This window comes from Myotis yumanensis, unplaced genomic scaffold (assembly GCF_028538775.1).
Source record: "Myotis yumanensis isolate MYYU_CA2020_CCGP unplaced genomic scaffold, mMyoYum1.0.hap1 SCAF_2, whole genome shotgun sequence".
Taxonomy (NCBI): domain Eukaryota; kingdom Metazoa; phylum Chordata; class Mammalia; order Chiroptera; family Vespertilionidae; genus Myotis; species Myotis yumanensis.
The window spans coordinates 208,727,070-208,754,431 of record NW_027223753.1 but is presented as its reverse complement, the minus strand read 5'-3'; the positions used below and the strand labels follow the sequence as shown (position 1 = coordinate 208,754,431).

Below are 27,362 nucleotides of genomic sequence, written 5' to 3'. Positions count from 1 at the left end.
CACCTCCGACAGGCATGTCATAGGTTCGCCATCACTGTTCTAGGATGTGGTGAAGTTCCTGGGGAATGGCTCATTCTTTAGAGTTTGCTATCAGCTTTGTCAGGTAGGACTGAACCACTGGGGCTCATTTTACCCACAATGGAGGCAATGCCCCCTGAGTGGTCTCCCCGATGTCCTGAATCAGGACCATGTTCCACCTGGCAGGAGGGAATAGGCGCTGCTGTAGGCATGTTTGGTGTCTGGGATGAGCCCTTTAGTTTTGTGGTTTCCCCAATCCCAGACTCACATGGAGTTGCCGACCATTACTTAGCTGACACTTGAGGGAGACCCTCTGAGGACCAAGAGTGACTCAGGGCAGGGCTCCCCTCTGTCAATCTGGACATAAACACCAGCTGCCCTGGGGCTCCCCCAAATCCCAGGGCCGCCTCTGACTCAGGGGTGCATGGAGCACCTGGGTTTTCCATTTTTGCACGAGGACCTGGACATGCTCTGATGGCGGTGAGTCGGGCCGACTGTGAGGCTCACTCTGTCAGTTCCCCTCTCAGGGGTCCCTGTTCTGTGACCTTCAAGTCCAGCATCTGAATACATGGCTCCACGATTTGCTAATTGTTTGGTGTGGCCCTGGTGGGAAGGTCATCCAGTCCCTCTGACTCTATCAGGGTTGGAGCAGCCCCTCCCTGCTTCCCTCCATCAGGTCTCTGCTCACAGTGCAGACCTGTGGGTGGACCACAGGGGAGGCCCCAGGCCCACGGTCTGTGCTGCAAGGAGCCCCAGGCATTTCAGATGGGACAGTGGGTGAATGGTCCCTGGGCCTGACACTCCTAGACCATGACTTTCTGCAGGAGACCAGCCTGAGGAAGTCCAGGCACAGGCCCAGCAGGCACTGACCTCCGGCCCTGGCACCCCACCAGGAGGAGTTAGGCCACTGCCCTTTGGGATCTCTGAGCCACTCATTTCTAGAAATATCTGTGGCTGAAGAAGACAATGTCTGGTGAAAACCACATGTCCCACCCCTCCCCCATGAAATCAGATGAAGGAAGCGATCAGGTGCTGAGGTGAGTTTATTGGGTGCCCGAGGAGATCTGACCAGCTGAGAGTAGAGGTCAAGTGACTCAACAGAGAAACTAGGAGGGAAGGATAGGTGGCCCTGGGCAGGTGGAGGCATCGTGTAGGAGGCAGAAGCCCAGGGAGCAGTGAGGTCCAGGGGTCCTGAGGGCAGAGGTCAGGTCAGGTGAGTGGAGACTGAGGTTCCCCGTCCTGAGTGGGGGCAGCCACCTGACACTGCTCAGGACCAGACTGAGGGTGGCTGGGAGGACCACAGTCACAGGGTGAAAACTCAGCCAGGCTGGTCCTGGGGGACATGTTTGCTCAGCAGCAGGATGTCTGGGCCGAGGTGGGGACGCAGCAGGCCGGGCGAGAGCACACGGGGCGGCAGAGCAGGGACATGCAGGAGGATGGGTGGGCATCAACAGCTGGGCTGGCAGGAGGAGGCAGGGCCACAGCAGGAGGAGGCGGGCACGCAGCAGGCAGGCCTGCACACGGGGCGGCAGATGAGGGACACGCAGGAGGAGGGTCTGCAGCAGCTCGAAGAGGCTGGGCAGGGGGTGACCCCAGAACAGACAGGCTTGCAGCAGATGGGTGTGCAGCAGACAGGTTTGCAACAGACAGGCCTACAACAGACTGGCTTACAGCAGACGGGTGTGCAGCAGACAGGTGTGCAGCAGGCGGGCGTGCAGCAGGCGGGCACACAGCAGGCCTGCTGGCAGGGGGAGGAGGTGCAGCAGGAGGGCTGGCAGCACGAGGGTGTGCAGGTGCTGGTGCAGGTTGACTGGCAGGGGCTGGACCCACAGGTCACCTGGCAGCAGGGGCTGGACACACAGCTCACTGGGGCACAGACAAGGGTCAGGCAGGGGGTCAGGGTACAACAGCTGGGGGTGCAGCAGGAAGGCTGGCAGCAGCTGGGGACACAGCAGCTGGAGGTGCAGCAGGAAGGTTGGCAGCAGCTGGGGACACAGCAGGAGGGCTCACAGCAGCTCTCTGGACAGTCGTCCACCTGCCAGGAGGAGTCCATGCAAGAGTCACAGGACCCGGGCAGGCAGGCCCGGCTGCCATAGCTCAGGCCATTGGAGCAGATGGACAGGTTGGAAGCGGCCATGGTGGGGCAGTGGGGCTGGAGGAGGGTGTGAGTGTGTGAGTGTGTGAGTGAGTGTGAGTATGTAAGATGCCCAGGGCTGCTGGCTTTTATACCCTCCTGGGTGTTTGTTTTCCAAGCTGGAGGCTCCCCACGCCTCCTTTCCTTGTTGATATTTTGAGCTGAGTCCTGGGTGCCCGTATTTCCTCTGGTTTATTTCCAGGAAAGAGTCTGCTGCGTGTGAAAAGTCTGTTTTGTTGAAGAGGGGGTTGGCCCCCTGCCCTGTGTGTGTTTCCTAAGCAAACACCCCTGGAAACATCTGGAGTGGGGGAGCGCTGGCAGGCCCACCCGCCCTTCTGTGCTCCACTGCCAGCTGTTCTCCCTGACGTTGCAAGGGATGGTTTGAATCCCAGAGTCAGAGACTGGGCAGCAGGGGCTGAAAATGGGGCTCTGCTGCTCATCGCTGCTGGACATCCCCACTCACTGGCGGCTGAGGAGGGGCACCAGCCACAGAGGAACGCAGTAAAGGGGAAGGTAGTCGGACGAGGGTCTCCAGCAGCAAGAATGACAATAGGGTTGGCTATTTGAGCTCCTTTTCCCTCCAAATACTTTTACATTCAGCTTATTGACAACAAAAAATAATTCTGCTGCTGTTTTTGTTGGGATTGGCTTGAATGTACAGATCAGTGTGAAGGTAACTGACATCACAATGTCTCCTCCGTGAAGATGCTCTAATTCTCCATTAATTCATGTCTTCTTCGGTTCATTTCATCAGTGTTTTTATAGTTTTCATTATGTTACATTTATGCTAGTTTTCATCTTTTATTTTGTTGTAAGTCATAGTTTTAAACAAAACGTTTGAAATCCAATTCTTTATTAATATTATATGGACGTGGCAAAAGTAGGTTAAATTACCAGTCATCATTAGCTAAAATATAAATCATAGCTAAGGATACAAAATAATAGCAATAATAAGGAGGCAAAGAATACAAATCAATAATAAAATTATTCAAAAACAAACAACATAAGAATAAGCTCTGTTTCATGTACTCATAACTGTAAATCTCCTTTTGCCCACCTCCGTATAGAACTACAATTAATTTTTATTATTTTAAGTTTGCATTCTTCAACCTTGCCAAACTCTTATATTTCCAGGAGACCTTTTGCAGATTCCTGGGGGTGTTCTATGTGGACAATCATGTCCTCTGTGAATAGAGACCATTTCATTTCTGCATTTCCAATATGCATGCCCTTTACTTCTTTCTCTTGTCTTGTTCTGGCTCAGACCCTCAGTATGAGGCTGAATAGTGTGGTGGGAGGGGACATCTGTGTCTTGTTCCTAGTCTCAAGGAAAAGTGTTGTCTTTACAATGGAGTGTGGTGTTGGCTGTGAGAGTTTCATAGATGCCTTATATCAAGTAAAGGATTTTTTGTTCATCCCGAGGTCACTGTAACCTTCAGAGGGAACTCTCCCTAACTCATCCTATAAGGCCAGTATTACTCTGATACCAGAGCCAGACAAAGACACTACAAGAAAAGAAAGCTACAGGTCAATATCCCTTATGAACATTGATGTAAAAACACTCAAAAAATACTAACAAATGAAATTTAGCAGCAGATTAAGAGATTTATACACTCACCCAAGAGAGATCTATTGCTGAAATGCAAGGATGGTTCTACATATGATAGTTGATCAGTGTAATATACAACATTGATAGACTGAGGAGGAAAATCTATGACCTTCTCAACTGATGCAAAATCCCTCCACATTTGACAAAATTCAACATACTTTCATGATAAAAATACTCAACAAACTAGAAATGGAAGGAAACAGCATATATATAAGTATATATGAATATATAGATGAATATGTATGAATAACCTACAGCAAACATCACACTCAATTTTGAAAGACTGAAAGCTCTTCCTCTAAGATCAGAAACAAGATAAGGATGCCCACTTGTGCCACCTCCATTCTCCATAGGACTGGAAACTCTGGGAAAGCAGATAGACAGTGAAAGAAATACACGGCATCTAAATCAGAAAAAAGCAAAATAATCTGTGTTCACAGATGCTCTCATATTAAATGCAGAAAATCCTAAAAATTCTTGGGAGTGGCTCTTTCTTTAGAGTTTGCTATCAGCTTTGTCAGGTAGGACTGAACCACTGGGGCTCATTTTACCCACAACGGAGGCAATGCCTCCTGAGTGGTCTCCCCGATGTTCTGAATCAGGGCCATGTTCACCTGGCAGGAGGGAATAGGCGCTGCTGTGGGCATGTTTGGTGTCTGGGATGAGCCCTCTAGTTTTGTGGGTTTCCCGAATCCCAGACTCACATGGGGTTGCTGACCATTACTTAGCTGACAGTTGAGGGAGACCCTTTGAGGACAAAAAGTTACTCAGGGCAGGTCTTCGCTCTCAGGCATTCAGGCCATAAACACTAGCTGCCCTGAGGCTCCCTCTACGCCCAAACCACTTCTGACTCAGGGGTGCATGGAGTGCTTGGGTTTTCCATTTTTGCACAAGCGCCTGGACATGCTCTCATGGCGATGAGTTGGGGCAACTGTGAGACTCACTGTCTTTGTTCCCCTCCCTCAGGGGTCCCTGTTCTGTGACCTTCAAGTCCAGCATCTAAATACCATGGCTCCACAATTTGCTAATTGTTTGGTGTGGCCCTGGTGGGAAGGTCATCCAGTCCCTCTGACTCTATCAGGCTTGGAGCAGCCCCTCCCTGCTTCCCTCCATCAGGTCTCTGCTCACAGTGCAGCCCTGTGGGCGGACCAAGGGGAGGCCCCAGGCCCACAGTCTGTGCTGCAAGGAGCCCCAGGCGTTTCAGATGGGACAGTGGGTGAATGGCCCTGGGCCTGACTCTCCTAGACCATGACTTTTTGCAGGAGACCAGCCTGAGGAAGTCCAGGCACAGGTCCAGCAGGCACTGACCTCGGGCCCTGGCACCCCACCAGGAGAAGTTAGGCCACTGCCCTTTGGGATCTCTGAGCCACTCATTTCTAGAAATATCTGTGGCTGAAGAAGACAATGTCTGGTGAAAACCACATGTCCCACCCCTCCCCCATGAAATCAGAAGAAGGAAGCGATCAGGTGCTGAGGTGAGTTTATTGGGTGCCCGAGGAGGTCTGACCAGCTGAGAGTAGAGGTCAAGTGACTCAACAGAGAAACTAGGAGGGAAGGACAGGTGGCCCTGGGCACATGGAGGCATCGTGTAGGAGGCAGAAGCCCAGGGAGCAGTGAGGTCCAGGGGTCCTGAGGGCAGAGGTCAGGTCAGGTGAGTGGAGACTGAGGTTCCCCGTCCTGAGTGGGGGCAGCCACCTGACACAGCTCAGGACCAGACTGAGGGGCGGCTGGGAGGACCACAGTCATGGGGTGAAAACTCAGCCAGGCTGGTCCTGGGGGACATGTTTGCTCAGCAGCAGGGTGTCTGGGCCGAGGTGGGGACGCAGCAGGCCGGGCGAGAGCACACGGGCGGCAGAGCAGGGACATGCAGGATGGGTGGGCATCAACAGCTGGGCTGGCAGGAGGAGGCAGGGCCACAGCAGGAGGAGGTGGGCACGCAGCAGGCAGGCCTGCACACGGGGCGGCAGATGAGGGACACGCAGGTGGAGGGTCTGCAGCAGCTCAAAGGGGCTGGGCAGGGGGTGGCACCAGAACAGACAGGCTTGCAGCAGATGGGTGTGCAGCAGACAGGTTTGCAACAGACAGGCCTACAACAGACTGGCTTACAGCAGACGGGTGTGCAGCAGACAGGTGTGCAGCAGGCGGGCACATAGCAGGCCTGCTGGCAGGGGGAGGAGGTGCAGCAGGAGGGCTGGCAGCATGAAGGCGTGCAGGAGCTGGTGCAGGTTGACTGGCAGGGGCTGGACACACAACTCACTGGGGCACAGACAAGGGTCAGGCAGGGGGTCAGGGTACAACAGCTGGGGGTGCAGCAGGAAGGCTGGCAGCAGCTGGGGACACAGCAGCTGGAGGTGCAGCAGGAAGGTTGGCAGAAGCTGGGGACACAGCAGCCTGAGGTGCAGCAGGAAGGTTGGCAGCAGCTGGGGACACAGCAGGAAGGCTCACAGCAGCTCTCTGGACAGTCGTCCACCTGCCAGGAGGAGTCCATGCAAGAGTCACAGGACCCAGGCAGGCAGGCCCGGCTGCCATAGCTCAGGCCATTGGAGCAGACGGACAGGTTGGAAGCGGCCATGGTGGGGCTGTGGGGCTGGAGGAGGGTGTGTGTGTGTGAGTGTGTGAGTGAGTGTGAGTGTGTAAGATGCCCAGGGCTGTTGGCTTTTATACCCTCCTGGTGTTTGTTTTCTAAGCAGGAGGCTCCCCACGCCTCCTTTCCTTGTTGATATTTTGAGCTGAGTCCTGGGCACCCGTATTTCCTCTGGTTTATTTCCAGGAAAGAGTCTGCTGCGTGTGAAAAGTCTGTTTTGTTGAAGAGGGGGTTGGCCCCTGCCCTGTTTGTGTTTCCTAAGCAAACAGCCCTGGAAACATCTGGAGTGGGGGAGCGCTGGCAGCCCCCCCCTGCCCTGCCGTGCTCCACTGCCAGCTGTTCTCCCTGACGTTGCAAGGGATGGTTTGAATCCCAGAGTCAGAGGCTGGGCAGCAGGGGTTGAAAATGGGGCTCTGCTGCTCATCGCTGCTGGACATCCCCACACACAGGCGGCTGAGGAGGGGGCACCGGCCACAGAGGAACGCAGTAAAGGGAAAGGTAGACAGACGAGGGTCTCCAGCAGCAAGAATGACAATAGGGTTGGCTATTTGAGCTCCTTTGAAAACAAAAAATAATTCTGCTGCTGTTTTTAGTGGGATTGCCTTGAATGTACAGATCAATGCGTAGGTAACTGACATCACAATGTCTCCACCGTGAAGATGCTCTAATTCTCCATTTATTCACGTCTTTTTTTATTTTTTTTATTTATTTTTTATTAAATCTTTATTGTTCAGATTACATTTGTTCCTCTTTTTTTCCCCCCCATAACTCTCCTCCTCCCAGTTCCCGCCCCACCTTCCGCCCTCACTCCCCACCCACTGTCCTCATCCATAGGTGCACGATTTTTGTCCAGTCTCTTCCCGCATCTCCCATTCCCCTTCCCCCCCCAAGAATAGTCAGTCCATTCCCTTCTATGTCCCTAATTCATTATAATCACCAGTTCATTCTGTACATCAGATTATTTATTCACTTGATTCTTAGATTCACTTGCTGATAGATGCATGTTTGTTTTTCACAATTTGTATCTTTACCTTTTTCTTCTTCCTTTTCTTAAAGGATACCGTTCAGCATTTTGTATAATACTGGTTTGGTGGTGATGAACTCCTTTAGCTTTTCCTTATCTGTGAAGCTCTTTATCTGACCTTCACTTCTGAATGATAGCTTTGCTGGATAAAGTAATCTTGGTTATAGGTTCTTGGTATTCATCACTTTGAATATTTCTTGCCACTCCCTTCTGGCCTGCAAACTTTCTGTTGAGAAATCAGCTGACAGTCGTATGGGTATTCCCTTGTAGGTAATTGAGTCTCTTTCTCTTGCTGCTTTTAAGATTCTCTCTTTGTCTTTTGCTCTTGGCATTTTAATGATGATGTGTCTTGGTGTGGTCCTCTTTGGATTCCTTTTGTTTGGGGTTCTCTGCGCTTCTTGGACCTGTAAGTCCATTTCTTTCACCAGGTGGGGGAAGTTTTCTGCCATTATTTCTTCAAATAGGTTTTCAATATCTTGCTGTCTCTCATCTTCTGGCACCCCTATAATTCGGATGTTTGTACGCTTGAAGCTGTCCCAGAGGCTCCTTACACTATCTTCGTATTTTCGGATTCTTTTTTCATTTTGCTTTTCTGGTTGGGTGTTTTTTGCTTCTTCGCATTTCAAATCTTTGACTTGATTCTTGCCCTCCTCTGGTCTGCTGTTGGGAGTCTGTATAATATTCTTTATTTCAGTCCGTGTATGCTTAATTTCTAGTTGGTTCTTTATCATAGCATCGAAGGTCTCATTAGATTTCGTGAGGCTCTTATCAAGTTTATTGGCAGCTTCTTGCACATTATTGCAAGCCCTCAAAATTGCATTTTTTAGCTCTATGTCCTCCATTTCTGTCATGTTTTTTTGTCTCCGCATTTTTTATGCTTTCTTGGTGCACTCCCTTGTGGTCTTTGTGCGCAGTCTTGTTCTAGTTAAGCCTTATTGTTGTAGTTAATACTAGAGGGTTTTGACCACCAGGCCGACTGGCTGTGAGAATCAGCTGTGTCTGCAATTGTGAGAATCAGCTGTGTCTGCCACGGGAAAACTTCTCTCCTCTGGAGAGGTGCTAATCCAGCCTTTGCCTGAGGCTATCCGGCAAATGGCTCTGCGCAGGGCTTGGCCGGGGCGGGATCAACAGGGCAGGCAGAGGGAGCAGTTATGGCTGCTCTCAGTCCCGTTCCCAGAGGCTCTGCTTCTCAGAACCCCAGCAGCCGCTGCAAACCTCGGAAAGAAAGCTGCCCTCACGTTCCTACTGATGCCAGACAATCCCGCTTCTCCCGTTTGAGTCTGAGTCCCTAGAGACTCGCGCGGATCTGGAGCTCAGAGTATGAGACTCCCTCCTGATTGAAAACGACAACCGCGCCCTCAGCCACCAGCCTGCTTTGAGCGCGCACCTCAGCACCTTTATATTTTCCACACTGCGCCTCCTCTGAGCCTCGGTATGCTGTTGTCTTTCCTTCTAGTTGAAGAGTCTCTCCTCAGCCAGCCTTCCTGTGGTTCTGGGTGATGTCTGTTCGGTCTTTTAGTTGTATTTTTGAAGTGGTTGTTTGCAGCAGCAATCTCCGGTGTTTACCTATGCCGCCATCTTGGTCTCTCCCTCTTATTCATGTCTTATACGGTTCATTTCATTAGTGTTTTTATAGTTTTCATCATATTAGATTTATGCTATTTTTCATTTTTTATTTTGTTGTAAGTCCTACTTTTAAACAAAAAGTTTGAAATCCAATTCTTTATTAATATTATATGGAGGTGGCAAAAGTAGGTTAAATTACCAGTCATCATTAGCTAAAATATAAATCATAGGTAAGGATACAAAATAATAACAATAACAAGGAGGGCAAAGAATACAAATCAATAATAAAATTATTCAAAAACAAACAACAACATAAGAACAAGCTCTGTTTCATGTACTCATAACTGTAAATCTCCTTTTGCCCACCTCCGTATAGAACTACAATTAATTTTTACTATTTTAAGTTTGCATTCTTCAACCTTGCCAAACTCTTATATTTCCAGGAGACCTTTTATAGATTCCTGGGGGTGTTCTATGTGGACAATCATGTCCTCTGTGAATAGAGACCATTTCATTTCTGCATTTCCAATATGCATGCCCTTTACTTCTTTCTCTTGTCTTGTTCTGGCTCAGACCCTCAGTATGAGGCTGAATAGTGTGGTGGGAGGGGACATCTGTGTCTTGTTCCTAGTTTCAAGGAAAAGTGTTGTCTTTACAATGGAGTGTGGTGTTGGCTGTGAGAGTTTCATAGATGCCTTATATCAAGTAAAGGATTTTTTGTTCATCCCGAGGTCACTGTAACCTTCAGAGGGAACTCTCCCTAACTCATCCTATAAGGCCAGTATTACTCTGATACCAGAGCCAGACAAAGACACTACAAGAAAAGAAAGCTACAGGTCAATAGCCCCTATGAACATGGATGTAAAAAGACTCAAAAAATTACTACCAAATCAAATTTAGCAGCAGATTAAGAGATTTATACACTCACCCAAGAGAGATCTATTGCTGAAATGCAAGGATGGTTCTACATATGATAGTTGATCAGTGTAATATACAACATTGATAGAATGAGGAGGAAAATCTATGACTGTCTCAACTGATGCAAAAGAACCCCTCCACATTTGACAAAATTCAACACACTTTCATGATAAAAATACTCAACAAACTAGAAGTGGAAGGAAACAGCATATATATAAGTATATATGAATATATAGATGAATATGTATGAATAACCTACAGCAAACATCACACTCAATTTTGGAAGACTGAAAGCTTTTCCTCTAAGATCAGAAACAAGATAAGGATGCCCACTTGTGTCACCTCCATTCTCCATAGGACTGGAAACTCTGGGAAAGCAGATCGACAGTGAAAGAAATAAACGGCATCTAAATCAGAAAAAAGCAAAATAATCTGTGTTCACAGATGCTATCATATTAAATGTAGAAAATCCTAAAAATTCTTGGGAATGGCTCTTTCTTTAGAGTTTGCTATCAGCTTTGTCAGGTAGGACTGAACCAGTGGGGCTCATTTTACCCACAACGGAGGCAATGCCTCCTGGGTGGTCTCCCCGATGTTCTGAATCAGGACCATGTTCCACCTGGCAGGTGGGAATAGGCGCTGCTGTGGGCATGTTTGGTGTCTGGGATGAGCCCTCTAGTTTTGTGGGTTTCCCCAATCCCAGTCTCACATGGGGTTGCTGACCATTACTTAGCTGACACTTGAGGGAGACCCTCTGAGGACCAAGAGTTACTCAGCGCAGGTCTTTGCTCTCTGGCATTCAGGCCATAAACACTAGCTGTCTGAGGCTCCCTCAACGCCCAAGGCCACTTCTGACTCAGGGGTGCATGGAGTGCTTGAGTTTTCCATTTTTGCACAAGAGCCTGGACATTCTCTCATGGGGGTAGTTGGGGCAACTATGAGTCTCACTGTCTTAGTTCCCCTCCATCAGGGGTCCCTGTTCTGTGACCTTCAAGTCCAGCATCTGAATACATGGCTCCACAATTTGCTAATTGTTTGGTGTGGCCCTGGTGGGAAGGTCATCCAGTCCCTCTGACTCTATCAGGCTTGGAGCAGCCCCTCCCTGCTTCCCTCCATCAGGTCTCTGCTCACAGTGCAGCCCTGTGGGCGGACCAAGGGGAGGCCCCAGGCCCACAGTCTGTGCTGCAAGGAGCCCCAGGCGTTTCAGATGGGACAGTGGGTGAATGGCCCCTGGACCTGACACTCCTTAGACCAGGGGTCCTCAAACTTTTTAAACAGGGGGCCAGTTCACTGTCCCTCAGACCGTTAGAGGGCCAACTATAGTTTAAAAGAAAACTATGAACAAATTCCTATGCACACTGCACATATCTCATTTTGAAGTAAAAAAACAAAACGGGAACAAATACAATATTTGTATTTGCATGTGGCCCGCGGGCCGTAGTTTGAGGACCCCTGTCTTAGACCATGACTTTCTGCAGGAGACCAGCCTGAGGAAGTCCAGGCACAGGCCCAGCAGGCACTGACCTCCGGCCCTGGCACCCCACCAGGAGAAGTTAGGCCACTGCCCTTAGGGATCTCTCAGCCACACATTTCTAGAAATATCCGTGGCTGAAGAAGACAATGTCTGGTGAAAACCACATGTCCCACCCCTCCCCCATGAAATCAGAAGAAGGAAGCGATCAGGTGCTGAGGTGAGTTTATTGGGTGCCCGAGGAGGTCTGACCAGCTGAGAGTAGAGGTCAAGTGACTCAACAGAGAAACTAGGAGGGAAGGACAGGTGGCCCTGGGCACATGGAGGCATCGTGTAGGAGGCAGAAGCCCAGGGAGCAGTGAGGTCCAGGGGTCCTGAGGGCAGAGGTCAGGTCAGGTGAGTGGAGACTGAGGTTCCCCGTCCTGAGTGGGGGCAGCACCTGACTCTGCTCAGAACCAGACTGAGGGGCGGCTGGGAGGACCACAGTCACAGGGTGAGACCCGAGTTTGGCTGGTCCTGGGGGACATGTTTGCTCAGCAACACGACTTCTGGGCCGAGGTGGGGACACAGCAGGCCGGGCGGGAGCACACGGGGCGGCAGAGCAGGGACATGCAGGAGGATGGGCGGGCATCAACAGCCGGGCTGGCAGGAGGAGGCAGGGCCACAGCAGGAGGAGGCGGGCACGCAGCAGGCAGGCCTGCACACGGGGCGGCAGATGAGGGACACGCAGGAGGAGGGTCTGCAGCAGCTCGAAGAGGCTGGGCAGGGGGTGACCCCAAAACAGACAGGCTTGCAGCAGATGGGTGTGCAGCAGACAGGTTTGCAACAGACAGGCCTACAACAGACTGGCTTACAGCAGACGGGTGTGCAGCAGACAGGTGTGCAGCAGGCGGGCGTGCAGCAGGCGGGCACACAGCAGGCCTGCTGGCAGGGGGAGGAGGTGCAGCAGGAGGGCTGGCAGCACGAGGGTGTGCAGGAGCTGGTGCAGGTTGACTGGCAGGGGCTGGACTCACAGGTCACCTGGCAGCAGGGGCTGGACACACAGCTCACTGGGGCACAGACAAGGGTCAGGCAGGGGGTCAGGGTACAACAGCTGGGGGTGCAGCAGGAAGGCTGGCAGCAGCTGGGGACACAGCAGCTGGAGGTGCAGCAGGAAGGTTGGCAGCAGCTGGGGGCACAGCAGGAGGGCTCACAGCAGCTCTCTGGACAGTCGTCCACCTGCCAGGAGGAGTCCATGCAAGAGTCACAGGACCCAGGCAGGCAGGCCCGGCTGCCATAGCTCAGGCCATTGGAGCAGACGGACAGGTTGGAAGCGGCCATGGTGGGGCAGTGGGGCTGGAGGAGGGTGTGAGTGTGTGAGTGTGTGAGTGAGTGTGAGTGTGTAAGATGCCCAGGGCTGTTGGCTTTTATACCCTCCTGGGTGTTTGTTTTCTAAGCAGGAGGCTCCCCACGCCTCCTTTCCTTGTTGATATTTTGAGCTGAGTCCTGGGCGCCCGTATTTCCTCAGGTTTATTTCCAGGAAAGAGTCTGCTGCTTGTGAAAATTCTGTTTTGTTGAAGAGGGGGTTGGCCCCCTGCCCTGTGTGTGTTCCCCAAGCAAACAGCCCTGGAAACATCTGGAGTGGGGGAGCGCTGGCAGGCCCACCCGCCCTTCTGTGCTCCACTGCCAGCTGTTCTCCCTGACGTTGCAAGGGATGGTTTGAATCCCAGAGTCAGAGGCTGGGCAGCAGGGGCTGAAAATGGGGTTCTGCTGCTCATCGCTGCTGGACATCCCCACACACAGGCTGCTGAGGAGGGGCACCAGCCACAGAGGAACGCAGTAAAGGGGAAGGTAGACGGACGAGGGTCTCCAGCAGCAAGAATGACAATAGGGTTGGCTATTTGAGCTCCTTTTCCCTCCAACTACTTTTACATTCAGCTTATTGACAACAAAAAATAATTCTGCTACTGTTTTTGTTGGGATTGCCTTGAATGTACAGATCAGTGTGAAGGGAACTGACATCACAATTTCTCCACCCATGAAGATGCTCTAATTCTCCATTAATTCATGTCTTCTTCGGTTCATTTCATCAGTGTTTTTATAGTTTCCATTATATTAGATTTTTGCTAGTTTTCATTTTTTATTTTGTGGTAAGTCATAGTTTTAAACAAAAAGTTAGAAATCCTATTCTTTATTAATATTATATGGACGTGGCAAAAGTAGGTTAAATTACCAGTCATCATTAGCTACAATATAAATCATAGGAAAGGATACAAAATAGGGGACACCCAATATGGCGGCATAGGTAAACACCGGAGTTTGCTGCCTCAACCAACCACTTCAAAAATACAACTAAAAGACGGAACGGGCATCACCCAGAACCAAAGGAAGGCTGGCTGATTGGAAATTCTACAACTAGAAGGAAAGAGAAAAGCATAGCGAGACTCAGAGGAAGCGCAGTGCGGAAGTAAAATACTAAGGTGCGGAGTGCATGCGGAGCGGGCTGGAGGCTGAGGGCACAGTTGTCGTTTTCAATCTGGAGGGAATCTCAGGCTCTGAGCTCCAGTTCCGGGCGAGTCTCTAGGGACCCAGACTCATACGGGAGAAGGGGGAGTGTCTGGCATCTGTCAGAACCCTAGGGCAGCTTTCTCTCCGAGGGGCTTGCAGGGATTACCCGGACACTGAGAAGCAGAGCCTCTGAGGGCAAGACTGAAGCAGCCATAACTGCTAGGCAAGCCCTGTTGATCCCCTGGGACCCGCCCCGCCCAAGCCCTGCAGGGAGGCTTTTGCTGGATAGCCTCAGGCAAAGGCTAGATTAGCACCTCCCTAGATATCCAGGAGCCAGGAAGCCCAGAGGTCAGAGTGGGACCATCCAGTTTGCAGCTCCGTGGAAACATAAAGGACACACTCAGGGGGCAGACTCAGTGAGCACCAAAGCCCCATTGAAGCAAGTCTTGCCCCAGAGGGGTGTCTCCAGCACAGAAGTTCTCCCACTGCAGACACAGCTGATTCTCACAGCCAATTGGCCTGGAGGTCAATTCCTCCCAGTGATAACTACAACAATCAAGGCTTAATTACAACAAGACTGTGCACAAAGCCCACAAGGGGGTGCACCAAGAGTGTCTACCTCAGGTAATTGGGACACTTAGCACAGAAAGGCACCCTATCGACACAGCGAAGCATAAAAAAATGCCGAGACAAAGAAACAGGACACAAATGACAGAAATGGAGGAAAGCAAACTGCAGGATATAGAGTTCAAAACCACACTTTTAAGGTCTTTAAAGAACTGTCTAGAAGCCGCCGATAAATTTAGTAAGGCCCTCGAAAAGACTGGTGAGATCGCCGATAAATGTAGTGAGATCTTCAAGAAATCTAGTGAGACCCTTGATGTTGTGATAAACAACCAACTAGAAATTAAGCATACACTGACTGAAATAAAGAATATTATACAGACACCCAACAGCAGACCAGAGGATCGCAAGAATCAAGTCAAAGATTTGAAATACGAAGAAGCAAAAACACCCAACCGGAAAAGCAAAATGAAAAAAGAATCCAAAAATACGAAGATAGTGTAAGGAGCCTCTGGGACAGCTTCAAGCGTACCAACATCCGAATTATAGGGGTGCCAGAAGAAGAGAGAGAGCAAGATATTGAAAACCTATTTGAAGAAATAATGACAGAAAACTTCCCCTACCTGGTGAAAGAAATAGACTTCCAAGTCCAGGAAGCACATAGAACCCCAAACAAAAGGAATCCAAAGAGGACACATCATAATTAAAATGCCAAGAGCAAAAGACAAAGAGAGAATCCTAAAAGCAGCAAGAGAAAGAAAATCAGTTACCTACAAGGGAGTACCCATACGAATGTCAGCTGATTTCTCAACAGAAAGTTTGCAGGCCAGAAGGGAGTGGCAAGAAATATTCAAAGTGATGAATACCAAGAACCTACAACCAAGACTACTTTATCCAGCAAAGCTATCATTCAGAAGTGAAGGTCAGATAAAGAGCTTCACAGATAAGAAAAAGCTAAAGGAGTTCATCACCACCAAACCAGTATTATATGAAATGCTGAAAGGTATCCTCTAAGAAGAGGCAGAAGAAGAAAAAGGTAAAGATACAAATTATGAACAACAATTATACATCAATCAACAAGTGAATCTAAAAATCAAGTGAATTAATAATCTGATGAACAGTATGAACTGGTGATTGTAATAGAATCAGGAACATAGAAAGGGAATGGACTGACTATTCTTGGGGGGCGGGAAAGGATGTGGGGGGTGCGGGAAGAGATTGGACAATAATTGTGCACCTATGGATGAGGACAGTGGGTGGGGAGTGAGGGTGGAGGGTGGGGTGGGAACTGGGTGGAGGGGAGTTCTGGTGGGAAAAAAAGGAACCAATGTAATAATCTGAACAATAAAGATTTAATTAAAAACAAACAAACAAACAAACAAAAAGAACCAAAAAAACCCCCCCAAAATAATAGCAATAATAAGGAGGCAAAGAATACAAATCAATAATATAATTATTCAAAAACAAACAACAACATAAGAATAAGCTCTGTTTCATGTACTCATAACTGTAAATCTCCTTTTCCCCACCTCTGTATAGAACTACAATTAATTTTTATTATTTTAAGTTTGCATTCTTCAAACTTGCCAAACTCTTATATTTCCAGGAGACCTTTTGCAGATTCCTGGGGGTGTTCTATGTGGACAATCATGTCCTCTGTGAATAGAGACCATTTCATTTCTGCATTTCCAATATGCATGCCCTTTACTTCTTTCTCTTGTCTTGTTCTGGCTCAGACCCTCAGTATGAGGCTGAATAGTGTGGTGGGAGGGGACATCTGTGTCTTGTTCCTAGTTTCAAGGAAAAGTGTTGTCTTTACAATGGAGTGTGGTGTTGGCTGTGAGAGTTTCATAGATGCCTTATATCAAGTAAAGGATTTTTTGTTCATCCCGAGGTCACTGTAACCTTCAGAGGGAACTCTCCCTAACTCATCCTATAAGGCCAGTATTACTCTGATACCAGAACCAGACAAAGACACTACAAGAAAAGAAAGCTACAGGTCAATATCCCTTATGAACATTGATGTAAAAACACTCAAAAAATACTAACAAATGAAATTTAGCAGCAGATTAAGAGATTTATACACTCACCCAAGAGAGATCTATTGCTGAAATGCAAGGATGGTTCTACATATGATAGTTGATCAGTGTAATATACAACATTGATAGACTGAGGAGGAAAATCTATGACCGTCTCAACTGATGCAAAAAAAAAACCCCTCCACATTTGACAAAATTCAACACACTTTCATGATAAAAATACTCAACAAACTAGAAGTGGAAGGAAACTGCATATATATAAGTATATATGAATGTATAGATGAATATGTATGAATAACCTACAGCAAACATCACACTCAATTTTTTTTTTTAAATATATTTTATTGATTTTTCACAGAGAGGAAGGGAGAGAGATAGAGAGTTAGAAACATCGATGAGAGAGAAACATCGATCAGCTGCCTCCTGCACACCTCCCACTGGGGATGTGCCCGCAACCCGGGTACATGCCCTTGACCAGAATCGAACCTGGGACCTTTCAGTCCGCAGGCCGACGCTCTATCCACTGAGCCAAACCGGTTCTGGCCACACTCAATTTTGAAAGACTGAAAGCTTTTCCTCTAAGATCAGAAATAAGATAAGGATGCCCACTTGTGCCACCTCCATTCTCCATAGGACTGGAAACTCTGGGAAAGCAGGTAGACAGTGAAAGAAATACACGGCATCTAAATCAGAAAAAAGCAAAATAATCTGTGTTCACAGATGCTATCATATTAAATGCAGAAAATCCTAAAAATTCTTGGGAGTGGCTCTTTCTTTAGAGTTTGCTATCAGCTTTGTCAGGTAGGACTGAACCACTGGGGCTCATATTACCCACAACGGAGGCAATGCCCCCTGAGTGGTCTCCCCGATGTTCTTAATCAGGACCATGTTCCACCTGGCAGGTGGGAATAGGTGCTGCTGTGGGCATGTTTGGTGTCTGGGATGAGCCCTATAATTTTGTGGGTTTCCCCAATCCCAGACTCACATGGGGTTGCTGACCATTACTTAGCTGACACTTGAGGGAGACCCTCTGAGGACAAAGAGTTACTCAGGGCAGGTCTTCGCTCTCAGGCATTCAGGCCATAAACACTAGCTGTCTGAGGCTCCCTCAACGCCCAAGGCCACTTCTGACTCAGGGGTGCATGGAGTGCTTGTATTTTCCATTTTTGCACAAGAGCCTGGACATGCTCTCATGGCGATGAGTTGGGGCAACTGTGAGACTCACTGTCTTTGTTCCCCTCCCTCAGGGGTCCCTGTTCTGTGACCTTCAAGTCCAGCATCTGAATACCATGGCTCCACAATTTGCTAATTGTTTGGTGTGGCCCTGGTGGGAAGGTCATCCAGTCCCTCTGACTCTATCAGGGTTGGAGCAGCCCCTCCCTGTTTCCCTCCATCAGGTCTCTGCTCACAGTGCAGACCTGTGGGTGGACCACAGGGGAGGCCCCAGGCCCACAGTCTGTGCTGCAAGGAGACCCAGGCGTTTCAGATGGGACAGTGGGTGAATGGCCCCTGGGCCTGACTCTCCTAGACCATGACTTTCTGCAGGAGACCAGCCTGAGGAAGTCCAGGCACAGGCCCAGCAGGCACTGACCTCGGGCCCTGGCACCCCACCAGGAGGAGTTAGGCCACTGCCCTTTGGGATCTCTGAGCCACACATTTCTAGAAATATCCGTGGCTGAAGAAGACAATGTCTGGTGAAAACCACATGTCCCACCCCTCCCCCATGAAATCAGAAGAAGGAAGCGATCAGGTGCTGAGGTGAGTTTATCGGGTGCCCGAGGAGGTCTGACCAGCTGAGAGTAGAGGTCAAGTGACTCAACAGAGAAACTAGGAGGGAAGGACAGGTGGCCCTGGGCACGTGGAGGCATCGTGTAGGAGGCAGAAGCCAAGGGAGCAGTGAGGTCCAGGGGTCCTGAGGGCAGAGGTCAGGTCAGGTTAATGGAGACTGAGGTTCCCCGTCCTGAGTGGGGGCAGCACCTGACACTGCTCAGGACCAGACTGAGGGTGGCTGGGAGGACCACAGTCACGGGGTGAGACCCGAGTTCGGCTGGTCTTGGGGGACATGCCTGCTCAGCAACAGGATGTCTGGGCCGAGGTGGGGACACAGCAGGCCGGGCGGGAGCACACGGGGCGGCAGAGCAGGGACATGCAGGAGGATGGGCGGCAGCAGCTGGGCTGGCAGGAGGAGGCAGGGCCACAGCAGGAGGAGGCGGGCACGCAGCAGGCAGGCCTGCACACGGGGCGGCAGATGAGGGACACGCAGGAGGAGGGTCTGCAGCAGCTCGAAGAGGCTGGGCAGGGGGTGGCCCCAGAACAGACAGGCTTGCAGCAGATGGGTGTGCAGCAGACAGGTTTGCAACAGACAGGCCTACAACAGACTGGCTTACAGCAGACGGGTGTGCAGCAGATAGGGGTGCAGCAGGCGGGCGTGCAGCAGGCGGGCACACAGCAGGCCTGCTGGCAGGGGGAGGAGGTGCAGCAGGAGGGCTGGCAGCACGAGGGTGTGCAGGTGCTGGTGCAGGTTGACTGGCAGGGGCTGGACCCACAGGTCACCTGGCAGCAGGGGCTGGACACACAGCTCACTGGGGCACAGACAAGGGTCAGGCAGGTGGTCGGGGTGCAACAAGTGGACTGGCAGCAGCTGGGGACACCGCAGCTGGGGGTGCAGCAGGAAGACTGGCAGCAGCTGGAGAGACAGCAGGTGGGGGCGCAGCCGGAGGGCTCACAGCAGCTCTCTGGACAGTCGTCTACCTGCCAGGAGGAGTCTGTGCAAGAGTCATAGGACCCAGGAAGGCAGGCCCGGCTGCCATAGCTCCGGTTGATGGAGCAGACGGACAGGGTGGATGCGGCCATGGTGGGGCAGAGGCTGGTGGTGAGCTGGGAGGACTGACCGGGTATGTGCGTGCGTATGAGTGTGTGTAAATTGTCCTAGGTCTCCAGCGCTTTTATATCTGGTCCCTGGCCTTTGTTGTCCCTACAATAGGCTCACATTCCCCCTTTCCTTGTTGCGTCAGTCCAGGGCCCGGAAGCCTCATTAGGTGAGTCAGATGCCCGTGGGGACCATGATGGGAGCCTGACCCCTGTTTGGCCCTTGGGGAAGCTGGCACTAGCGCCCTGCTTGGTCAAACGGTTCCTCCTGCAGGTCCTGATGGGTTGGGGCAATGTATGGCCGCCATTCTCTTAGGCAGATGGTGGAGGTGGTCGTCGGTAGGGCTGCTTGTGGTTGTGTTGGGTCCCGCAGATTGTTAGAGGCCTGCTCCTCGTGCTCCTGGAGAGGACCTCGGGGATGGCCGGTCTCCTCTGGACCCTGACTGGGCCAGGTTCTGCTTGGTTTGCTGTTTCACACCCACACGTAGGTGAGGAGTGGGGTGGTGTGGACGTTGGGCTGGAGTGGTCCCCGGGCTGACAGGCAGTCCTGGGAATTCGGAAGGGAGCCATGACAGCATCTTTCTCAGCCCTGCTTGCACGTCTGTCTGGTGTGCACTGGGGGAGAGGGGCCCTAGCTTCACCCTTACCCTCTTTCCCTCTGATAGCATCCTACCTAACCTTAGCACAAATCACAACCAGGAGATTGAAAATCCACCGGTTTTATACAGATTTCATCAGCTTCACATGCACTGTGTGTGTGTGTGTGTGTGTGTGTGTGTGTGTTTCTATGCAGTATTTTCACATTTGAAGATCATATAATCACCCCCACTATCAGACACAGTGTTGTACCATCACTGAAAGGCTCCCACATCCACCCCTTTAGACCACACTCACCCGTGCTCTCACCCCTAATCCCTGACAACCACCTATCACTTCTCCATCTCTACTCTCAGCTATGCCGAGAACGCATATAAATGGAGTCATACACTGTGTCACTTCTCCAGAGGGACTTTCTCAGACGGCATAATTCCCTTGCAATCCAAGCAAGCTGCTGGGATGTCACTGATTTGGTCCTTTCTATTGAGGATGACGCTCAATAGATATAGAGCTACTCTGGTTATATATTTCTTCTTGAGTGGGTTTGGCAGTTTGTTTCTGTCAAGGAATTTGTCCATTTTATTTAGGTTGTCAAATTTGTGGACATAAAGTTGTTCATAATGTCCTTATTATACTTTCAGTGTCTGTAGGATCTCTAATGATGTCACATGATATTGGGGACTAGTGTCTTCTCTCTTTGTTTTGCTGGTCAGTATGGATAAAGATTTATCAATGTTTTTGATCTTTTCAAGGAAACAGCATTGGGTATCCCGCTTCCCCCTCAACCCCCGACCCCATGTCTTTTTTCCCATTTCATTGCTTTCCTCACTGATCTTTGGCATTGTCGTTCTGCTCTGAGCTTTATTTGCATCCTAGCTTCTTAAAGTAGAAGGTAAGGTCATTTATTTAAGAACTTTTTTGTTTTCTTTATTATTATTATTATTATTTTAATTATTTTAAGTAGTTTTATTTTTGTTTTGTTTTGTTAATCCTCTCCTGAGGATATTTTTGCCCCATTGATTTTTAGAGAGAGTGTAAGGATGGGGAAAGACACACAGAGAGAAACATCGATGTGAGAGAGAAACATCAATTTGTTGTCTCCTGCAAGCACCCCTCCTGGGGCCCGGAGAAGCCTGCGACCGAGGTGAGTACCCTTGACCAGAATCAAACCTGTGACCCTTCAGTCCACGATCTGACACTCTAACCACAGAGCCAAACTGGCTAGGACTGAACTTCCTTGTTTTCTGAAAAGGACATTCAGTACTCTAAATTCCCCCCTTAGTATTGCTTTAGCAGCATGCCACACATTTTGACATGTGTTTAATTTCTATATAGTTCAAATATTTTCTAATTTTCCCTTTCATTCTTCTTTGATCTACATGCTCTTTACAAGTCGGTCTTATTTTTGAATATTTGGGGGCTTCACATAATCTTTTTAATATTGAGGTTCTAATTTAATTACATTGTGATGAGAGACCATGCACTGTGTAATTTAAATTCTTTTACATTTGTTGAGACATGTTTTACAGCCTACAATGTGGTCTATCTTAGTAAATGTGGTCTATATTGGTCCCTGTTTTTCATGCACTTAAAAAGAATGGTTATTCTATTCTCAACAAAATATTAGCCAGTGAGATACAACAATACATTAAAAGAATTATATGCTATGACCAAGTGGGATTCATCCCAGGGATGCAAGAATGGCTCAACACCCATAAATCAATTACTGCAATATATCCCATTCAAAAATAAAGGATAAAAACCATATGATCATCTCAATAGATGCAGAAAAAGCATTTGACACAATTCAACACCCTTTTATGATAAAAACTCTCAACAGAGTGGGAGTAAAAGGAACATATCCCAGCATAAAAAAGGCCATACATGACAAACCCACAGCTAATATCACACGCAGTGGTGGAAAGCTGAAAGCCTTTCCTCTAAGATCAGGAGCAAGACAAGGACGCCCACTATCACCACTTCCATTCAACATTGTCCTGGAAGTTCTAGCCACAGCAATCGGGCAAGACAGAGAAATAAAAGGCAGAATTGAACCGTGACTTCCTGGTTCATAGGTCGATACTCAACCACTGAGCCACGCCAACTGGGCAAGACGTTACGTTTTTAAACTGAGCTACATGCAAATGGAGGAGAAATTTTTGCCAGAATCTTCTTAGAACAGATTGAGGTAATTTACAGGCAACAAGAAGTTGGTGTGAATTTTTCACTTATCATGTACAAGAATATTGATCTACTATTGGGTCATAGCTAAACTGGTCATGTTTTCTTTCTCCCTCCCTCTCTTTCTTTTCTTTTTTTTAAAATATATTTTTTTTATTGATTTCAGAGAGGATGGGAAAGGAAGAGAGATAGAAACATCAATAATGAGAAAGAATCATAGATTGGCTGCCTCCTGCACACCCCCCACTCGGGATGAAGCCCGCAACCCTGCAACCCTGTCATGTGCCCTGACCGGGAATTGAACCATGACCTCCTGGTTCATAGATCGACGCTCAACCCCTGAGCCACACTGGCCTGGCCCTCTCTTTATAAGAGCAATGGTTCACTTGTCAGTGTGGGTTCTCTACGGAGCAGATGCCAACAGGATAGCTCTGCCAGGGATTTATTGCAGGCATGTCCATGAGAGAGTAAGGAGGAGCTGAGCAGGTGGGAGGAGCCAAGCAGGTGAAGGGAGCCAAGTAGGCCAAGACTCAGCTGCCTCCTTTGAGCGGATGCGGAGAACAGAAGGACGGGTGAGCAGCACCTCAGACCACAACATAGCTCTGAGAAGGCCTCCAACAGGTGGGGGTTCCTGGAGCAAAGAGGCCTGTGAGAGGAGACGTGTGCCCTGCAGGTCCCCTGCTGTGCTTGGTCAATGGCCAAGAGTAGCCTGGGTGGAGCTGAGGTGTATGAGGGATGGCTTCCTGAGTGTGCATCAACCACGCTCTCATGGGGGTTTCTCCTGAGGGACTTCCGGTGGTGCCCACAGGGACAGCCTAGTGTGCCTTTGATAAGCAGCAGCTGACAGTGAAGGAAACACTGTGTTCACCACCCCCAGGACCCCACACCAGGAGGGAGGGCCATGGGGTGCCAAGGAGGAAAGGGCAGGTGTGGGAGTGGGTTCCAGCAGCACTAGGCCCCCAGAGGCCTTATGATTGACATGCGTGCATGTGGAGGTGCCAGGCAAGCACAGGGTGACTGCTCCATGGTCATGCCACACTTGGACTCCTGGCTTTTTCTGGTTCTCTTTTCCCATGAAAGGTCACAGGAGGTTATGTCAGGAGTCCTGGGGGGCTGTGCATGTGCCCTGCTCCTCAGCTCCCGCCACATTGCACTAGGATCAGGAAAGAAAATGTGAATAAGTATATGGTGTAAGGAAGGAAAGTTTATCAACCAGATGGGCATGTCCTGTCACAGGACTGACAAGGTGCAGGAATTGGAGCAGGTTGAGGAGAGAGGGGAGAACTTGGACCCAATTTGATGACTTACCAATAAATGATACAAACTAGATGAGACGAACAAGTACTCAGGAACAAAAGAACTGCAAAATTAATATTCTGAGAACTGCAAAGCGTTGTTTTTATGTCAAAGAAGTTCTAAATCAGTGAGAAACATCCCATGTTCATGGATCAGAAGACAATATTGCTAAGAAGGCAACACTTCCCGATCTATCTGCATATCTGTGCAGTCCTTCTCAGAACCCAAGCCGACTTCTTAGTAAAGGCTGACAAGTTGATTTTACAATTCATATGGAGTTACAAGGAGTGAATACCCAAAACAATCTTGAAAAAGAACAAATTTGGAAGACTCACACTTCCCAATTTCAAAATTTACTACAAAGCTACAGAAATCAAGACAGTGTGGTGCTGGCATAAGGACAGACAATATTGATTTGTCAATTAAATAAAATCGAGAGTCCAGAAATAAACCCATACATGTATGGCTGACTGACTTCAACAAGGTGCCAAAACCATTCAATGGGAAAAGAATAGTCTCTTCAACAAATGGGGTTGGGACAACTGGAAATCCATAGGCAAAAAGAGTGAAATTGGACCCCTACCTTATACCACACACAAAAAATTAACTCAAATTGGCCAAAGACCTAAATATAAGAGGTAAAGCTATAAAACTCTTAAAAGAAAGCATTGGGGTAAATTTTCATGACCTCAGATTTGGTGCTAGATTTTAGATATGACACTAAAAATATAAGCAAGAAAGGAAAACTAAGATAAATCTGACTCTACCAAAATTAAAAGGTGGTTTTGTGCTTCAAAGGGCACCACCAAGAAAGTGAGAAGACAACCAACAGAACAGGAGAAAATATGTGCTAATCATATGTGATAGGTGACTTTGTCTAGAATATATAAATTCATATAACTCACTAATAAAAAAGGAAAATAACTAAAATAATGCAATTAAAAACTGGGCAAAGGGCCCTTGCCAGGTGGCTCAGTTGGTTGGAGCATCGTCCCTTTCACCAGAAGGTTGTGGGCTTGATTCCCAGTTGGAGCACATACCTAGGTTGCAGGTTCAATCCCCAGTCACACTTATGGAAGAGCAAGGACTTGGACTTGTAAACAGAAAGGGTTTGTCACACGCCTAGGAAGTGCGTTGTCTTGGAACCCACAGTACAGGAGGCAACCAATCGACGTTACTCTCTCACATTGATGCCTCTCCTTTCTCTCTCTCTTTCAAAATCAATAAAAACATATCATTGGATGAGGATTAAAAAAAACAACAACAACTGGGTGAAGGATTTGAAAAGACATTTCTCCAAAAACAGATACACAAATTCACACATGAAAAACACGCAACATCGTTATTCATCAGGGAAATGCAAATCAAAGCCTCAATGCAATACAGTCTCAGGCTCATGAGGACGGCTAGGATACAAAAGTCAGATAATAACAAGTGTTGACGAGGATGTGGAGAAATTGCAACCCCCAATCACTGCTGGTGGGAGTGTAAGATGGCTCAGCTACCTCAGGAAACAATCCGCCTGTTCCTCCAAGTGAATCATAGAGTCACCATGAGCCAGCAATCCCACTCCCAGGTATGTAAGCTCCAAAATAAAAATGTTTGTCCATACAAAACCATGTACCTGAATGTTCATAGCAGCATTACTCACAACAGCCAACAGGTAGAAAGAACATAAGTGCCTGTCAACTAATGAGTGGATAAACAAATAGTCGTGTATCTGTACTGATGAATATGATTTGGTCATAAAAAAGAATGATGCACTGACATGTGCTACAGTATGTACGGCATTGAGCACATACTCCATGGAAGAAGCTCTATATTATGTGATTCCATTTATATAAAATGTCTAGACCAGGCAAACCTATGGGTACAGAAAGTAAATTGGTTGTCGGGGGGCAGGTCAGAGCTAAATTTTGCGGAGCTTGTTTTGGGGGTGATGAACATGTCCAAATCCACAGTGATGAGGGTTGGTCCTGCCAGTTCAATGTACTACACATCACTGAATTGTGACTGTAAATGGTGAAATGTGTGGTATGTTTATCGTGTCTCAATCAGGCTGTTAAAAAGGACTGAGCACGGCAAGAAATGAGAAGACGAAGCAGAGCCAGTCCTCGGGGAGCCACAGTTGGAGTCCTCCGCAGAGAGGAATACTTGCTTCCAAATAGTGGAGTCACATTGAAGAAAGTAGCTGACAAGACAGAGACTTTATCCTGGGACGGGAATTCATATAAAAAAAGAAGAAAATCGAAATGACAGGACTGAAAACACAATGGCTGCGATAGGAAACTCAGCAGTTGGGTTTGACAGCCGATTCGATGGAGCGAAAGGAGAGAGGTTAGTGAGCAGAAGTCCCGGGAAAGATCAGACAGAATCACAGTCCGCAGACAAAACCCACAAGGAGGATCACGATGATGGAAAAGCAAGGACTTGGGTTTGTCAACACACAGGGCTTGTCACACGCCTAGGAAGCGTGGTGCCTTGGAACCCACAGGGAACAGCGGCGGGAGGTGCTGCATCCCTCTCCGGGCTCCCAGCCCAGCAGGGAGGAGGCGGTGCTAGCTGGGTGTGGGGTGGATGGACCGCAAGGCACACGTTGTCAGTCCCCAAAAGGGTAAGTTTTGTTAGTTTACAGTTTACTTTTCCTGTTAGATGATGTCAAACTCAAAACTCTAAGCAGTATTTCCAGCCCAGCCTTGGACAGGTTAGCACACCAGGAAAATCATAACGGCAAGAACTGCTAGAACAAACCCTGAGCAAAAGGCCGCACCGGCTCTGCCTGCCCACTCCAGGCGACGGGGACCTCGCTACCCACCAAGGCCGGCACGCTGACCCCAACGGCCTGGGAGACCTTGATCAGTGCCTCCTGCCCCTGAGTCAGCCGTGCCCTTCGCACGCTGCACTGAGGACATCCACTGTCTTAACACGCAGATGAGAAGCGTCACTGACCTTAGGGGGGAGAGGGGGAGCTTTCAAGGTTACAACGATGGAAAATTCTTCAGGGAAGAGGTCACATCTGACGAAAATCCTCGAAGCAGGGAAGCTCATGGCGTGGGGGCTGGAGAGCTGGAGTCCCAGCGCTCCTTGAACCCGTGTCACGCTGATGCCGCTCTCAGCGCCATTTGGAGGGACCGCCTCTGCCAGGATGTCCAGGGGGCGCAGATCTGTGTCAAGGAAATCACAGGCGGGTTATGCCAGGATGTTCACAGGGCGCCCGTGTGGCTGGCCGGGTCTCAGATGGTACAGAATCCTCGCAAGGACCCCGAGGTCTGGTATCGCGATTATCGCCAGTTAACCACCCACCTGGGCCTGCCGGTGACCTCTCCTACCCGCCCCCACGACCTGGCTGTGCTGGCTGTGCCAGCCCTGGCCCCCGGGAGTGCACGGTCCCACAGGAGACAGGCTCACACACATAAGGCATCTGGGGCTGAGAGGTCAAGCGTGGCATCCCCGGTGCCCTTAGCAGTGCCACATCGCCAAGCAGACATGGGGACACAACAGTGGTCCCTGCAGCTGAGACTGACAGAGTGAGGAGCCACAGCCATGCCAGGCTCCTCCATCCCAGGCAGTTTACAGGCACTGGCTGGTTCTGTCCCCCTGCACACACCTAGAGCGGGTGCTCTTTTCCTGCCTGAACCAGGACCGATGCCACCATTCCCTGCTGGCGTGATGAACAGCGTTTTCTAGGTCCCGGTGTTCCCTCGGGCCATCCCAGCTCATCTGCCGTGCCCAGCCCAGGCTGGGGTACCAGGGGGTGTGATTACGTCCCTGCCCGCAGGAAACCCTCCTCAGGCCTCTCCTCCGTGAATGTGGGCAAGGACACAGGTGACCAGTCAGAGAGGACAGCTTCCCGTCGCCCTGCACTGGGCATGAGGCACACGGCTGCCCACTGCAGTCACGTTGGACCAGACACGTGTCCCTGCAAAGCACAATGGCCCATGGATGGTCCAGAAATCCCAGGGACACCTGCCCTTAGGAGTCGAAGCAGTGACCTTTCTTGGGCTGT

General features: G+C 49.4%; 5 protein-coding genes across 6 annotated transcripts in view; all 5 read right to left on the bottom strand.

The window, feature by feature from the left end:
• TSPEAR (thrombospondin type laminin G domain and EAR repeats) overlaps positions 1 to 27,362 on the bottom strand; it is a 131,660-nt gene that overhangs the window by 41,229 nt on the left and 63,069 nt on the right. The window contains exon 2 of the mRNA XM_070407070.1: positions 26,306 to 26,520. Within this exon, the coding sequence (XP_070263171.1) occupies positions 26,306 to 26,404 (99 nt within the window). The 5' untranslated portion in view covers positions 26,405 to 26,520. The remainder of the gene's footprint in view (positions 1 to 26,305; positions 26,521 to 27,362) is intronic.
• Positions 1,466 to 2,155, bottom strand: LOC139004226 (keratin-associated protein 10-12-like). Its single transcript, XM_070407080.1, has 2 exons — positions 2,004 to 2,155; positions 1,466 to 1,913 (listed from the first exon to the last, which is right to left on the bottom strand). The coding sequence occupies exons 1-2, from the start codon at positions 2,153 to 2,155 to the stop codon at positions 1,466 to 1,468; spliced, it is 600 nt and encodes a 199-aa protein (XP_070263181.1).
• On the bottom strand, positions 5,644 to 6,333 carry LOC139004225 (keratin-associated protein 10-8-like). The gene is made up of 2 exons (XM_070407079.1): positions 6,108 to 6,333; positions 5,644 to 6,017 (listed from the first exon to the last, which is right to left on the bottom strand). Exons 1-2 carry the CDS (start codon positions 6,331 to 6,333, stop codon positions 5,644 to 5,646), a joined length of 600 nt encoding a protein of 199 aa, XP_070263180.1.
• Positions 11,955 to 12,644, bottom strand: LOC139004224 (keratin-associated protein 10-12-like). The gene is made up of 2 exons (XM_070407077.1): positions 12,493 to 12,644; positions 11,955 to 12,402 (listed from the first exon to the last, which is right to left on the bottom strand). Exons 1-2 carry the CDS (start codon positions 12,642 to 12,644, stop codon positions 11,955 to 11,957), a joined length of 600 nt encoding a protein of 199 aa, XP_070263178.1.
• LOC139004221 (keratin-associated protein 10-3-like) lies at positions 18,485 to 19,267 on the bottom strand. 2 transcript variants are annotated; one of them, XM_070407075.1, is made up of 3 exons: positions 19,238 to 19,267; positions 19,136 to 19,189; positions 18,485 to 19,060 (listed from the first exon to the last, which is right to left on the bottom strand). In XM_070407075.1, exons 1-3 carry the CDS (start codon positions 19,265 to 19,267, stop codon positions 18,485 to 18,487), a joined length of 660 nt encoding a protein of 219 aa, XP_070263176.1. The 2 variants fall into 2 exon arrangements, with proteins under 2 accessions (XP_070263176.1, XP_070263175.1); XM_070407074.1 differs by having other exon boundaries at positions 18,485 to 19,267.

Bases quoted from the DNA above. Each gene is read 5' to 3' on its own strand.
- LOC139004225 (XM_070407079.1), bottom strand. From the start codon at position 6,333: ATGGCCGCTTCCAACCTGTCCGTCTGCTCCAATGGCCTGAGCTATGGC. The intron at 6,018-6,107 runs GCTGCTGTGTCC...TCTGTGCCCCAG, and splicing joins ACCTTCCTGCTGCACCTCCA to TGAGTTGTGTGTCCAGCCCC.
- LOC139004226 (XM_070407080.1), bottom strand. From the start codon at position 2,155: ATGGCCGCTTCCAACCTGTCCATCTGCTCCAATGGCCTGAGCTATGGC. The intron at 1,914-2,003 runs CTGCTGCCAACC...TTGTACCCTGAC, and splicing joins CCCTCCTGCTGTGTCCCCAG to CCCCTGCCTGACCCTTGTCT.
- LOC139004224 (XM_070407077.1), bottom strand. From the start codon at position 12,644: ATGGCCGCTTCCAACCTGTCCGTCTGCTCCAATGGCCTGAGCTATGGC. The intron at 12,403-12,492 runs CTGCTGCCAACC...TTGTACCCTGAC, and splicing joins CCCTCCTGCTGTGCCCCCAG to CCCCTGCCTGACCCTTGTCT.
- LOC139004221 (XM_070407074.1), bottom strand. From the start codon at position 19,267: ATGGCCGCATCCACCCTGTCCGTCTGCTCCATCAACCGGAGCTATGGC.